The sequence below is a fragment of the Sinohyriopsis cumingii genome, chromosome 7 (genome assembly GCF_028554795.1).
Source record: "Sinohyriopsis cumingii isolate HCF-2022 chromosome 7, ASM2855479v2, whole genome shotgun sequence".
Lineage (NCBI taxonomy): Eukaryota > Metazoa > Mollusca > Bivalvia > Unionida > Unionidae > Sinohyriopsis > Sinohyriopsis cumingii.
Window position 1 is genome coordinate 89,431,529 of NC_142967.1, and position 15,435 is coordinate 89,446,963.

General features: G+C 35.5%; 1 protein-coding gene across 3 annotated transcripts in view; it reads right to left on the minus strand.

The window, feature by feature from the left end:
- Positions 1 to 10,412: 10,412 nt before the first annotated feature.
- LOC149795682 (transcription elongation regulator 1-like) overlaps positions 10,413 to 15,435 on the minus strand; it is a 92,912-nt gene continuing 87,889 nt past the window's right edge. For all 3 annotated transcript variants that reach the window (XM_089965543.1, XM_089965544.1, XM_089965542.1), the window contains 2 exons: positions 12,897 to 13,060; positions 10,413 to 11,078 (listed from right to left, as the gene is read on the minus strand). In XM_089965543.1, the coding sequence (XP_089821669.1) occupies positions 12,917 to 13,060 (144 nt within the window). In that variant the 3' untranslated portion in view covers positions 10,413 to 11,078; positions 12,897 to 12,916. The remainder of the gene's footprint in view (positions 11,079 to 12,896; positions 13,061 to 15,435) is intronic.

Genomic DNA, 15,435 nt, shown 5'->3' on the forward strand with positions numbered 1-15,435 from the left:
ATTGTGTGCCTGCATCATTTTTCTCATAATCTGTGCACCCGATTTTATTTTTTTAAATAGTAGAATAAAAGGAGACAAAATTACTTGGAAAAACCATTCCAGCCAGAAATAAGAGCATCAAGGTGCACAAAATTCTGATCCTGTGAAATAGGTCACAGACACTGATTTTCTAAGACTGAAATAGGTGTATATTGATGTTAACCAAAACCCAGACACTGATTTTACATGACTGAGAATTGGTGTATATTGATGTTAACCAAAACCCAGACACTTATTTTCTATGACTGTGAAATAGGTATATATTGATGTTAACCAAAACCCAGACACTGATTTTTTAAGACTGTGAAATAGGTGTATATTGATGTTAACCAAAACCCAGACACTGATTTTACATGACTGAGAATTGGTGTATATTGATGTTAACCAAAACCCAGACACTGATTTTCTAAGACTGAAATAGGTGTATATTGATGTTAACCAAAACCCAGACACTGATTTTACATGACTGAGAATTGGTGTATATTGATGTTAACCAAAACCCAGACACTGATTTTCTATGACTGTGAAATAGGTATATATTGATGTTAACCAAAACCCAGACACTGATTTTTTAAGACTGTGAAATAGGTGTATATTGATGTTAACCAAAACCCAGACACTGATTTTCTGTAACTGTGAAATAGGTATATATTGATGTTAACCAAAACCCAGACACTGATTTTTTAAGACTGTGAAATAGGTGTATATTGATGTTAACCAAAACCCAGACACTGATTTTCTGTAACTGTGAAATAGGTGTATATTGATGTTAACCAAAACCCAGACACTGATTTTACATGACTGAGAATTGGTGTATATTGATGTTAACCAAAACCCAGACACCGATTTTCTAAGACTGTTTTCTTGAGCAAAAGGTAAAAGAAGCAAGTGTGCACATCATCAAATGAATTGTCTTGGCTTCACAATAAGTCATCCCAGGTATTAAGAAAATCCATTCAACGATTTAGGAAGTTTATAAGCCAATGAAAAAACTTAAACCACAACCATAGTGCAAATTTTCTATGACCCCAATGTCATAGGAGTAAGTGAATATGCTACAGGATGAGTTGTCATAGCTTCAGAAAATTGTAGTGATTATATAAAGGTACTGACACTAATACAAAATTGTAGCGATTAAATAAAGGTACTGACACTAATACAAAATTGTAGTGATTATATAAAGGTACTGACACTAATACAAAATTGTAGCGATTAAATAAAGATACTGACACTAATACAAAATTGTAGTGATTAAATAAAGGTACTGACACCAATACAAAATTGTAGTGATTATATAAAGGTACTGACACTAATACAAAATTGTAGTGATTATATAAAGGTACTGACACTAATACAAAACTTTCTGATGTGTTCATTAGAATGCCTGTATTCAGATTGAAAAGAACAATTGTAGAAAATTGATTTGAAAAAATATGTAAAAAGAATTTAAACAGTCATATGATTTACTTTGGTCCTGGATTATTCTATCTAAAAAAGAGGAATATAGTATGATTATGATGAACCAAACTCTTAGACCAGGTCAGAATTTAAAAAAAGAAACTTCAGCAAATCAGCTTTAAATGTGGTACAAAATTTTCCTGTTAACTTTAAATAAGTAGCAACTACTTTATATAGTCACATATTTTTTTTTAATATCATACCATGGATGGAATCAAACACTTTTTTATGGTCAATGCCTTAAGTTTGTCCCAAATTTTTAAAATTCATTTAAATTCCAGAAACATCTAAGTGAATTCTTTTCAAATCTGTTATTCATTCTTCACAAATGATGACTGCATGATGTACCTCAAGTCACTGAATCCACAACAGAATTGTGATTACAGAATCTGACACATTTTAATATGCCATTCCATCACATATTTCTATATGCAGTTTTTTTCGTCTTTGCTTTCTTGCAACTAATAAAGTTATGAATTAATGATATGTCCATTCTAAAATCCAATTATCAATACCAGCAATTGACAGAGTATATAAACTGACAAATTTTAATATTAATTAATTATACTCAGCATTGACTTATATAAGGATGAAGTATGTAAAGTTTACCAAATTTGCTGTTTCGACTTATACTCCACATTGATTTGTAGGCAGGCAAATATGGTATTGTGAAAAAGTGCGTGAGAAAATATTTCGCATGATGGCTGTTCTTTTGGAAGATATATGATACACAGGGAACAGTTTAAAAAAAATATATGCCAGGGTATTTTTCAGAGTTCATATGAAAATTAATAGAAAATTCAAAACTGCATCCGTGTATAACTACTCCACATTGAAAGTGCCTTCCCCAGGTCCCAAGTATGTTTCTGTGTATGACTACTCCACATTGAAATTGCTTTCCTTAGGCCCCAATTATGTTTCTGTGTATGACTACTCCACATTGAAATTGCTTTCCTTAGGCCCCAATTATGTTTCTGTGTATGACTACTCCACATTGAAAGTGCTTTCCCTAGGTCCCAATTATGTTTCTGTGTATGACTACTCCACATTGAAAGTGCTTTCCCTACGTCCCAAGTATGTTTCTGTGTAGGACTTCTCCACATTGAAATTGCTTTCCTTAGGCCCCAATTATGTTTCTGTGTATGACTACTCCACATTGAAATTGCTTTCCTTAGGTCCCAGTTATGTTTCTGTGTATGACTACTCCACATTAAAAGTGCTTTCCCTAGGTCCCAAGTATGTTTCTTTGTATGACTACTCCACACTGAAAGTGCTTTCCTCATGTCCCAAGTATGTTTCTGTGTAGGACTACTCCACATTAAAAGTGCTTTCCTTAGGTCCCAAGTATGTTTCTGTGTATGACTACTCCACATTGAAATTGCTTTCCCCAGGTCCCAAGTGTGTTTCAGTGTATGACTAACTCCACATTGAAAGTGCTTTTCCTAGGTCCCAAGTATGTTTCTGTGTATGACTACTCCACATTGAAAGTGCTTTCCCCAGGTCCCAAGTATGTTTTACTGGAACAACCATGAGCTAACTTGAAAAAGTATACTACTATGGGCAAGAACTTTGAACTTAATTTATATTAATATCATTCTAGCCAGAAAAGGAAGGAATAATATTTCTTTAGTTTTGTTCATAGCACATGGTGTTAGTGTGTACGTGGGATGTGTGTGTGTATGTGTGTATATATCTATATATATATATATAGCACATTGTGTCTTATAGAAAATCCAATGTTCCCACAGAGGACCTTAATACTTTTAAAACTGTCGTGGGTTGTTGTGGACTGCCCATGTCATGGCTTGTACTGGACAGATTAGGTTTTGTTGCCCCATTTCGAAGTCACAGCAATAATGCAATTGTGGACATCCACTACAGCATGTGGAACTTACCTGTTAGTTCAGTGCCATTTAATATCCAAAGACTTGCCCTCTAAAATGTAATCTCATACATGTATTGCAAGAGATTAAAGATTTGTGAGCAAAGAATGCAGAGATTGTTTAGGTTTTTCACAAAATATACAAAGTTTAATTAGTCATTATAATTATTATGAGAGGGAGAAAAAAGAAATCATATTTAAATATTAGTCGATTTCATTCAGCCAGTGACTTTTGCATTGTTTGCACAACATGTTCCCACACACTGAAATAAATACACACAGTGCTATTCAATGTAACTACTACTAGGCCAGCCCGTTTATTGCTTGCTGCGCAAATGTACATGTCCGTGTGACATTTTCTCAAGGCTATAAAATCTATCGCTAATTGCTATTATTACAAGGCAGCTTATTTTTCACAGCTTTAAACAGATATACATGGCAGAATATGGTTAACTGTGTACTCTGAACATTAGGTGGTTTTGGCTTCAAAGGTTGTAAATCTCTATAATTTCCTGTTTATTCTGAACCGTTATTCTAAGGTTGTAGCGAATATTGTCATTGTATTCACTTTGATTATTGTGACGATTCATTCATCTTTGAACCTATTGCATTTCTGAAGCATTAAGTTCATGCATGTTAATTATGACTAGCTTATACTTTACAAGAAAAGCACTGATATCACAACTGAGCAACTTAGTTTCTCAGTCCATATTAACTTTTACACGATCAACTTTAAACATTTGATTTCAGAAGTTAATGTTTCTTTTGAAACATTTGTGCTAAAAAAAACCAGCCATTCTTATCAAGTGTATCAGTAGATTACAAAGTAAAATTGTCACTCTGGCTGATCATGGATTCATGAGAAAAAGTGACAAAGACCGTTACCTTTTACGCATTAAAATTGTTTTATCATACTCCAAGTCAATGGATGAAAATATTTATATACTGCAAAGTTTCGGTGTGTATCAAGGCCATTAGACCTTTTTTCTAAATTAGGTTAAATGGCTAGTATGGTATCAAATTTACATCTGCCATGGTCGGATTTATGCTGTCGGGGTTTCTCTTTTCTATTTTTGTTTAATATATCAGCTCACAGAGGGAATGCAATAGAATCAGTGTCTGTGCATGTCACAATTCACATTTTCCATAAATTATCCATCTTGGGAGAATGCGCCATTGAAACATACATAGCAGATGGGATCATTATACTTGGACTCACTTCTACAAAACTTTCCACAGGGATGTCCATTCCATAATTGAACTGGCTTTACCATAACTAATGACTAATACTGTGGTAGTTGACAACTGCCTAACACATTGTAGTCATGGTGAGTGAATTTATCAGTGCCACATTATTCAAAGGCTATAGATATATGTTTATACCTACATATTCTCTGGACTTGAACTCCATATAAATGTGTTTTAACCATTTAAAAACAATAATGCAACTCAACAGTTCCAGGAAGAAGGCAAGAGAAATATTAAATATGCATTTTTTGGCTGGCAATTGTCATAGCAATGGATTATTGGAGCTATTTCCATGCAAATTAAACATAAAATTTGTACACTAAAACCCTCTAAAATTTTATGAATGATTGATTGTGGTTTTATAGCACACCAGCACTGTAAGGCTATTTAGTACCATAGAAAAAGTGATGTGCAAGATTAATTACAGCTGTTAAAAGGTTCATTACCAGCAATAATAAGATAAATTAAAATGATGAGATGGTAATATATGGAGCTTCCCGATCAGTGGGGAGTGTAAATGATAATTAGATAAAAATGGTATTTAGGATGCAAAAGTACTCGAGTGACAGCATAAAAGTTATATTTTCAAATAAATGTTCTCTTCCTTCAAGAAGTTCTATAAACTGTCACACTGCAGACATCGTAGCAATATGACTGAATTTTTTTTTAAAGCTACGTAAAAAATAAAAAATCACACAAACATCCTTCAAGAAGTTTAAGATGCAAGAGACAATGCATCAGAATGTTCTTTCATGTGTTGAACATTGTAGTAATGATTGCATGCAGGTTGGAGATCAAACATGAAGTGCTTCACAATGATTGGTTCATTGTAGTAATGATAGCATGCAGGTTGGAGATCAAACATGAAGTGCTTCACAATGATTGGTTCATTGCAAGAAACACTCCAGTCTTCACCTTTAAGTTATGTAAGGAGTGGGTTATAGAAGTATGACCAATTCTAGTTCTTGCAGTGACTACCTCGTCCCTATAAATGGTTCTGTAGGAAGGATCCCAGTCACCTAGGGTTGGTTTGATTATATGCATATTCCATGATCCTTGCTACTTACCGAGTAAAGACTAAAATGAAAATCAGTGTACGGTATTTTAAAATTAGATGGTTGAATGGATAGCACCATTTTGGCAGCATGATCTGCTTTTTCAATACCTTTAACACCAACATGGCTGGGTAACCAACAAAATACTATAAAAAAGAAACACAGCTCAGAATGTTTCATGAGAATATCAGTCAGTTATGAAGTATGGATAGTGAATCGGAGAAGATAAGAATTTTGAAATATGTTTGCTTAGGCAAGGCCTATTCCTTTAATTTCAACTGAAAGAATAATGCACCATCTAGCAAGCAAAACTGTGTGTGATTCCACTAATGAAGGCTGCAGCAGTCTTTTCCTTATCCTTCAAGTCGTCAGTTTAAATTCTTCTGTAGTTCTTAAATTGAGAGAGAAGTTCCTTATAAGAGTTGTGGAAGAGTACTTTTGGTTGTTGCAGTGCCCTGGTAGGTGTTTCGGAAAAGGACGTCTTCTCAGCATGCTTTGGGTTACAAAATCAGAATATCATCTGCTTGGAAATAATTAACTAATTCACTCACATACATACATTCTTTATTAAAGATAAAAAATATATTAAGATTTGTGTAGGTATTTTGGTGATCTGGACAAGTTCATACTGGAGGGACCATAGAAATGGCATCTGGACAAGTTCATACTGGAGGGACCATAGAAATGGCATCTGGACAAGTTCATACTGGAGGGACCATAGAAATGGCAGGACATTTGGTGTCCAGCACATCTGTAGTTGACCTTCGATACTATTTAGGGTAGTAAATTAAATGTGTGATCATGTCATAAATATATCTCGTTACAAATGTCTTCAAAACTAGACCATGAATTAACTCAATGCATGGATCTATCTCCGTACAGAATTCATCAGATATCTTCAGGTAAATCTATTATTACTTTTTCTATCGCTTCCTTCCTTACTTTATTCTCAACCATGCACCACCCATATTTAATAGTCAAGTGTGACTGTGTCAGCGTATTTATAGATAAAAAGCTCAATCAAAATCGGACCAGAAAGGGCTAGAGTCCCTTGAAGGTACTGATGACCTACTGTCTGAAATGAATTTCCACGAGTTCAAAAGCATTTCTTTTTTTTAATTGGCAAGTGTTGAAACCATCTCTATTACTCTAGAGTGAAAGTGTTTTAAATTATCACCCTGGCAGTCATATTGTATGCAGGATCGGCATCATTTTCATTCAGGACAAAGTAGAAGCTACTGTACACTACAACCCTCTTCAAATGTTATGACTGATTGATTGAATAGAAAATACTGCAGTAAACCAGTATACTGGCAATACCACACACATATACTTCAAAGTAAACCAGTATACTGGCAATACCACACACATCTACTTCAAAGTAAAGGAGGTCTCCGAATCCTGCAGTTATTAATGTTTAACATAGGAAAGAGATAATAGTCTGATCCTCTTTCCCCGGCGGGTGAGCAAAATCAAAACTGGACAACTCATCCCTATATAGATTGGATGGTAACAAAAATGGGGGCACTGCAACCATGTGCCTAGACCAGTGTTCAAAACCCAGAATCCTGTTGCTTGATGTGTGGTTTGGTCATCAGTGACCAGTGCTTTAAGCCTGATGATCACTAGTTGACCAGCACCTTGTCAAAGACTGGTTTATCAATCATGATCTCACAGATAAGATAGTCTCCAACCATCAATCAGATGATCAGTGCTCAACCATGTAAGGTTCAACTAGCTCATCCTGGTGACTGGTATATTAACTTTAAGTGGGTACTGCTCATCCCTGGCAGGAAGGTGACTCACTCTTGAGTTCTTTTCTGCCCCTTTCAGGGGCAAAGAACCTATCACTGACTGACACTGATGGCACTGGACTGAATCCTAACCCTAACCAGGGCCTTTCCACATTCCTCCATCTGTGTGGTAACTTTGTCCCCCACAGACAATATTTAGGGCAGCCATCCATGGATGCACAACCAGTGCATGAAAGGCAGGAGATGTATCCCACAAGGCCTTATTTTGTATGTGTTTGCCCACACCCTGCATAATATTATTGCTGAAAGAGAAAAAAGTTTCCCAAAGAGAAATGAGAAACAAGGAACTTGCCCAAATATTAAGGGGTTAACAATGAACAGAATGCCACATGCTGACCAAGTTGCAAAACACCTTCAAAACCAAAGGAACACAACAAGAGTTTCATGATGAGACCAATGCTCTATTTTCTATAAAGAATTTTTATGAATTCAAGACAAGACCATTTCTTTCTTTTTTTTTAACTGCAAAGTGTTTAAACCATCTCTGAAATTTTTAACAACAGGATTTTCAAATTAGGCTACTTTAGCAGTCATACTGGTATGTGTGTGTGTTTTGGATTTATAACGTAGCTTTAACAATTTTTCAGTCATATCGTTTACGATGTCTGCAGTGTGACAGTTAATAGTGAGGTCTAGCTCTGGGCATTATGCAGCAGGCATGTAGCATCATGTTCCACCCAGACACATTATCCTAATGCCAGACTGACCAGTCCTAACACTAACCTCTTAATGCAGAGTGCTTAGTGAGGCAGATGTTAGTACCATTTTTATGTGTGTTTGGTACGACTCGGCTGGAGTTCGAACCCGCAACCTCCCACATCATACTTGACGTAAGATTCATTTTTATTTAGGACAAACTAGACACCATTAGAAAATGTAAGACACTGGCCAGACAACAGGTCATCCCATAAAATCTTTCATTAGAGCTAAAATTCACACAAAGAATGCATTCTGGAAAAAAATACATTGGGTGGGATGGGGGATAATTTTAATAGGGTTATACTTGGCTGTCACCACTGCCTTGCTTACCTTTTCTGGTACAGAAATACCCTCATCTAAATTATATAATTCCATCCTCCTATTAGATGGAAGGTTCCTGAACACCTTGAACACAGACCTAGTCAAACCCCCATCTGGTACAGAAATCATCTTCTTTTACCTGGATCCAGAATCCCATTGGAACATCAGACTGGGTGAAAGGAGGGAATCTTGCAAACATTATGTTTAACTAAATAAAATTGTACAGCACACTCAGACCTTTATTATGCAGACAGTCAACAAAGGAGAAACTTGTAACATCCTCAACTAATCCCAACTAATACAAGGTAATTAGTTCTCTGTTCAGAATGCGACCCCTTGATGACTCGGTGCCAATTGTAATGTACTACATGTACATTTATTTCAAAATGAATGCATCTAGATTGTGATTGCTTCAATGATATCTATTCATCTTTGTCATGCATAATACACCAATAGTTGCATTCACTCCTGTGGCCTGAATTAATATTGCTGCTTGGACTGCTGAGACTGCATCCTTTTAAAGGATTTTGAGAAAAGTCTCTAAGGGGCAGTCAGGATGAGGGCATATTCTATCTGATTGTGATCTGCTAGGAGCAGCTGTTGGTCCCTGAGATTCCAGGGAGGGAATGGGTCCTTGGAAGAATCTCTGCCTCAAAGACAGCGGCTTTAAGAAGGTCCTTACTGTGACCCATCAAGACCTTTGTGTCCTGAGCAACATGGAGGTGAAGCAGCTTGTAACAGCATTGGCATAGATAAAGCATACCTTTAAGTTTTGGTAACAGCCTCCTGCAGTACATTTGGAGGTAAAGACTCCTCCTTCAGAAGACCAACAGAGGATGCTGTAATAAGATCACAGTGTAAGGCTTTGGTTCCTTTCACATGAGCTTTAAGCTCCAAAGGACAGGAACACTTCTCATCACTCTTAGATTATCTGGTAGAAGACGATTGGGTCCCTCTCCTTGTTTGGCTCCACATGAACAGAAGATGTAGGTTCATTACCTGTTATATCCAAACTGCACTCAGGCCAAGGCATGGGTATCCACTGCATCAATAATGGGAAGAAGATTAACTTCCCTGGAATGCATATCCACACATGCTGTAGGGATTTGAATGGAAGCATAAGAAAGGGGGGGGGGGATGCTGATCGATCTCCTTCCCAAGTTAGATGAGTACATGCCGATTCGCTATGATCAGCAGAATGGAGACTGCGGGAGAGGGGGTGCATGGGAGGGTGAGAAGGATGCAAATCTACTCCCTGTACAAATACTGCTGATGGAACTCCATCTAATGGTGACCAAAGACCAATGCCTGGTTAACAACTGGTCAAGCGAGTCTTGTCCCGTGGAACAATAAGAAGACAATTACTATGCACTAGCTTATGATATAGGGCTCTGACCAGGTTTGTGTTCTTTCTGTTGTAGAACTTTCACTCTCATGGAAGGGTGTAATTTTCTAATTTGGACAATGGTAATTTTGTTCAGGAAAAGGTAAGCTAGGCAAAAGTGACAGATAATGTACTACTGCTGTTAAAAAACTCACTGACATAAAAGGTACAAGATTGGATGCAAAGACATTTAAAACAAAAATGAAGGCACATGTATGGTCTTTTCAATTCTGGACTTCCGATCCCTAAGTAAAGGCCGAGATATTTAGGGACTGGGGACTTGACATACCAACACAGCAATATAGTGGCAGGAAATAAATTACAGCGCGGGGTGGGAAAGGTCAGAAACTGTAAGTGAAATATCACAATGACCTTCACTTTGTAGCCAACAGAAATAACGTGGAAAAATACTTTGTAAAAAAAAAATCACATGATGCTAGTGGTATTTAAAAAGTAATATCAGTTTCTTATTATCGACCAAACCAGGTGTCAAACAAATAATAAAAAATATCTTGTACACAAATGGACACTTTATTATCATTTTGTGGATATTACAATTGGATTATGATGTTCATGAAAACAGATGGAGCACATTTTTTGATGACCTACAAATTGAATCAGCTATAACAAATGATTTAAAGCCACCTTTTCTATGAAATGTACATATAATGAAAAGTTAACTGGATTCTGTAATCATTGATTTGTCTACATGGTTCTAATGACATAAAATGCTTCATTTTCAAGTTTTAAAGTATGATAGAACAAAACATAAAACAAAGATTCTATAGATAAAACAAACATCTACATCTAAACATTTGAAGGATACAAGAGACCCCCATTTTCGTCGAGCCCACTTTTTATTTAGCAAGAAATAATAAAACTAACATTAATCTAAAAACCTTTAATACTGATGTTAATCTAGGGTGTGGACAGACATATATGTATGGATGGGCAGTCAAACAGATGCAAAAGTCATCACTAGATCAAGCGACTGTCAAGGCAGGCTCAACAAAGCATTGCTTAGCAGAAACGTTCATGGCTAATGACATCTATCAATGATTTAAAACTCATGAAAACGACTTACAGGAAACTAAGATCTTTATATTAGTAAAATCATTAACAACACTGGTTGTTATGCAGCTGGGTCGTTCAGAATAACTACTTCATTTTCTTGAGTTCTGTAACAGAAAAAGAATAAGTGTATTATAATGACATATGTTTATATACTGTCACAATCTAATGTATTTTTTACATTAACCAATCAGTAGTCAAATCTGGGAACTCTGACTGGCCAATTTTATTTAAGCAAGATTCACATGTAGTGAAAACATTTGTACTAGTAAATGACTGATTCTACAATAATTATTTAAAAAAGTTTTTAAAAAACACCATGAAATTCTACAGATTTTACATACACAACAAACAGATTCTGAACAATTCTATGCCTATATCCAAATTAATTAGCCCATTATTTTGTGTTTGCCGCTACATGACCAAATTAATAAGTCATATTGTCAAAAACCTTCACATTTAAATAAGCATTGCAAATGCTGTCACCGTCTGAAAAGCTGTCGATTTATCATCCATTTTAACTGATGTGGAATAAAAAAAATAATACTGAGGAATGTTGTCAGGACTGTAAAATTTTGTGAATCTGTTCTAAAATGAGATTTAAATTTTGGTCAGTTACATTTTTTGTTTTCAATTATGGTTCTATTTCTTTCATTATGGATCTAGACAGTTTATAATATTTAGTGATTTTCAAATTTTGCCTTGGGCAAGCTAAATGGAAAATTGATCTTGCCCTTGGAACATCTGAGCTTGCCCCAAACATAATTACCCAACATGGGCAAAACAATACAGGATATATAGGATATATTTTAAGGAAATCATGTTATATTTATTTAAACGTTTGTTTTATTTTTATCTTAATTGGCAGCTAAAAACCGTAAGACAATTTTTGAACTTACCAAACAAGATACATGTAGAGAAAGCCAGAATGTTGAGATAGAAGAGCAAAAGCAGATATATAGATAAAAAAAATTAACAATTACCATCTAGTCACCTTGCAATTAGTGACATGCATCAAACTAACTGACAATCCAACTTTTGAGAATGCTATGAGAATTTATTTTCGTCCAATGAATTGTTTTAATATCAATAAGTATTGGCCACCTGTAAATATCGCATCAAAATAGCATATCAAACACCACTTGAGGCTGCACCATTTTTGTGTCATCAATTGTGGTTAGAATGAAATCCATGTAGTTAATTGTTACAGACAAGTGACTTTTATTGCATGCATACTTAACATAGAAATCTCATGAGGTGTATTATTACCAATTAACCTATTCACAATAAATCTGTCAATGTGTCAAAACAATCTTTGAAATGTTGATGGTTTAGAGTCTTCAATATAATATACTACCCAAGGCAAACATAGGACCTAAAAGTCAGTGAATCACAAACATATTACAATCAAAATGTAACTGACAAGTCAGGGGCTTATAAATTTTATTCAAGTGAGCTTGCTGGTCCAAGCTGACTGAACACTTAAACTAGCCCTTGGAAAGACTGAAAACTAGCCCTTGCAAAGTCTGAGCTCGCCCAAAACATAATATCAGCAACATAAGGAATACAATAAGATAAAATATGGTATACTTTAAGGAACTCATGTTATATGTACTGAAACCTTTTTTCCTTTATATCTCTGCTGGCACCTTTCAACCATATACTGACAGTTAAAGTTATCAAACATACACACATGAATAATATATGTTGATAGATATGTTGTTGATCAGGAAGAATTATAGTTGGAAGAGTTGTTGGATTTGCCTGCAGGCAATCACAATGAGGTTGACCCATAAGCTGGGTAATGAGACCATTAAATCATTAGTAGTTTTCCACCACCAAATCTTTCTAATATACAGTATCCACTCATTCATGAACAAAATGTAAAAATTTTTTTGACACCTGTGATACATTTTTAATCTTACCTGAAAAGATCAGATTGCTGCTAAGGTTTTGTACTACGTCTAGAAGGCTCCGAGGCTGTGGGGGGTGGGGGTGCACCTTTACGATCCAAGTCATCCATGTAAGCTACCAGGATTTTCTTCCTTTCGTCTGGTACACAATCCAATGTAAGGTAACGCTTGTCATTCTACAACAGACAATGCAAGTTTTCCATGTAAGTGTAACCATAATGAGAGACCAAAGTGGGCCTGGAATCACTGGATGACATTTGTCTATGAGCCTAATGCAACAGCAGTTAGACAATTATTGTGTGTTGGTAGTTGCAGCCATATTTGATAGCAGACTTGTACTGTGAAAAGTCACCATGGCCTTTTACCTTCTGATGCAAAATCAACAGGTTAGTACTGTGTAAAATCACCCTGATCTTTGACCTTTTGACACAAAATCAACAGGTCTCAATCTTGAGTGTACAAGTGTTATGTATATTTAATTGTTTTTTTTTTTGTGGTTTTTTTTATTCCATTACATGCTATTGTAATATAACATTATTTACTGGATTTGACATTGTCCAGAATAGATTTTTTAAAACTTGTTTTATTTTAATTATAAGCTATTCTGCTAATTAAACATTGTATCTTGTTGCTGACCTTGTTCCAAAGTCAGTGAGTTTTGGTAAACAAGAATGATCAAGTTGAGTCAAGGTCATACCTGGACAGCGTGTCATTAAGCATATTGGTAACTAAACTACTGTTTTTTCCAGAAGAATGAACTCTTGACCCTCATCTGGGAATCTTATTTTGCGTTTTAGTTAGTCTTAAAGCTGATATTATGATAAAGGATTGCCAGTTGGGCTTAAAACATTTGACACATTAAGTTGTATTATGTTGTGACTAGTTTGGGCTGAAATTTTATTTTCTTCAAATTACTGAATTCCATCGATTATTTTCTCTGGAAATACAAAAGCGCTTTGAGATAATTCTTTGATAAAGACATTTGCTGGAACTTATACAGAATTCAAAAACTGGAATAATATTTTCTGTGATTCAACAAGAGATTGCCTTCCATCTTGAATTTCATCAGATTATGAACCGAGATTCACTTAGAACTTTTCATTGATATGACTTGTGTTTTTTAATTCTTAGACTAGAATTTGGATTTAATTGGTAAAACTAAGTTCTTTTTTCTCATTTTTCACTTTGTATTGTAGAGAAATAAATTATTATTTGTTAAATTTTACAAAGCATGTTGTCTTCACTCTTTTCTGTTACTTATTTTAAGAGCACAGACTCGTAACAACAATAAGCGTGTGATCTAGAACTAAAGTTATTATGCAAGAGTCATGTTTCTTCTTTCAGTCAGTAACCATGGCCTTGGCTATTTCGACCAAAAATCAACAGGCTTCTTTCTTAAAGAAAGTGCAAACCATCAACAAACTTTGAAAGTAACTGGTCTAAAGCTTAAGTTCTTGTGCAACCACAGGGATCTTGACATTTTAACATTTGACCTGAAATCACTAAGCTTCTTCCTTACTCCCACTCACAATACAAGTCATACACAGACCTGCCAACAATGAAAAAATCAAAATCAGGAAAGTCACCATTAAAAATCAGGAGGCAGGGTAAAAAAAAGGTCCTTAAACGATACTACATATTGTTTCGACACATCTGCAATGCTTGCACAGTGTTTATTAATGTCATCTAGACCACCACATTGTACTGAGACATGCTGTGAGCAACATTGGCAGAATGCAGGATAGGCCACGTGAGTCAAAGGATGAATGAAAGCAAACTGCTTCTCCCAATCAATCCTATATTTTTGATCCCATTTGTTTTTCTTGGCTGGTGAAAATTCATCAGTTACTTACTTTTCTTCTTTTCTCACTTCTTGCTGAGAAGCTTATCCATTATGTTGCTGTGATTTGCTGATGGGGTCGGATAAAGAGAACCACACTGTGAGACAAACTCTTTGTATTGGCGGATAAAAACCAGAAATCAAGCTGGATATGGTAAAGTACTAGAAATATACCACACACAGAAAAACTAGATATAGAAACAGGGAAATGGAAAATGATGTTTTTGCACACAAAAACGGGGATTTTTTTCTTTCTTTCTCTGAGTTGAAAAATCGGGGATAGGCCCAAAAAACGGTATTCTCCTGATTTTTCAGTAGGGTTAGCAGGTCTGTATATACTAAGTTTAGTCCAGGTCCATGAGGCAGCACTAAGTTCTTATGCTGAAACCATTTTTCTTCTTTAATTCAGTGTACATAATTATTGACCTTTTGCCCCCTGAATTCCTTACCCCATGTGCAAGCCATCCATTAAGTCTGGTTCAGGCATGATGTGAAACTATTGATAGGAAGATAGTATAAAACTGAAGTTACTGTGCAGAAATGAAGAAGATATTTAGGTAATGCCTGCAACTGCATAATCAGGGCTTTACATTAACTACAATGATAAAATTTCATGATTTTTCCATGGCCAAGGTTTATTCCAGCTTCTGTGACAACCCGACCCTGGAACGAAGTGAATAGTCACTCCCAAATTTCCTGCATTTAATCAAA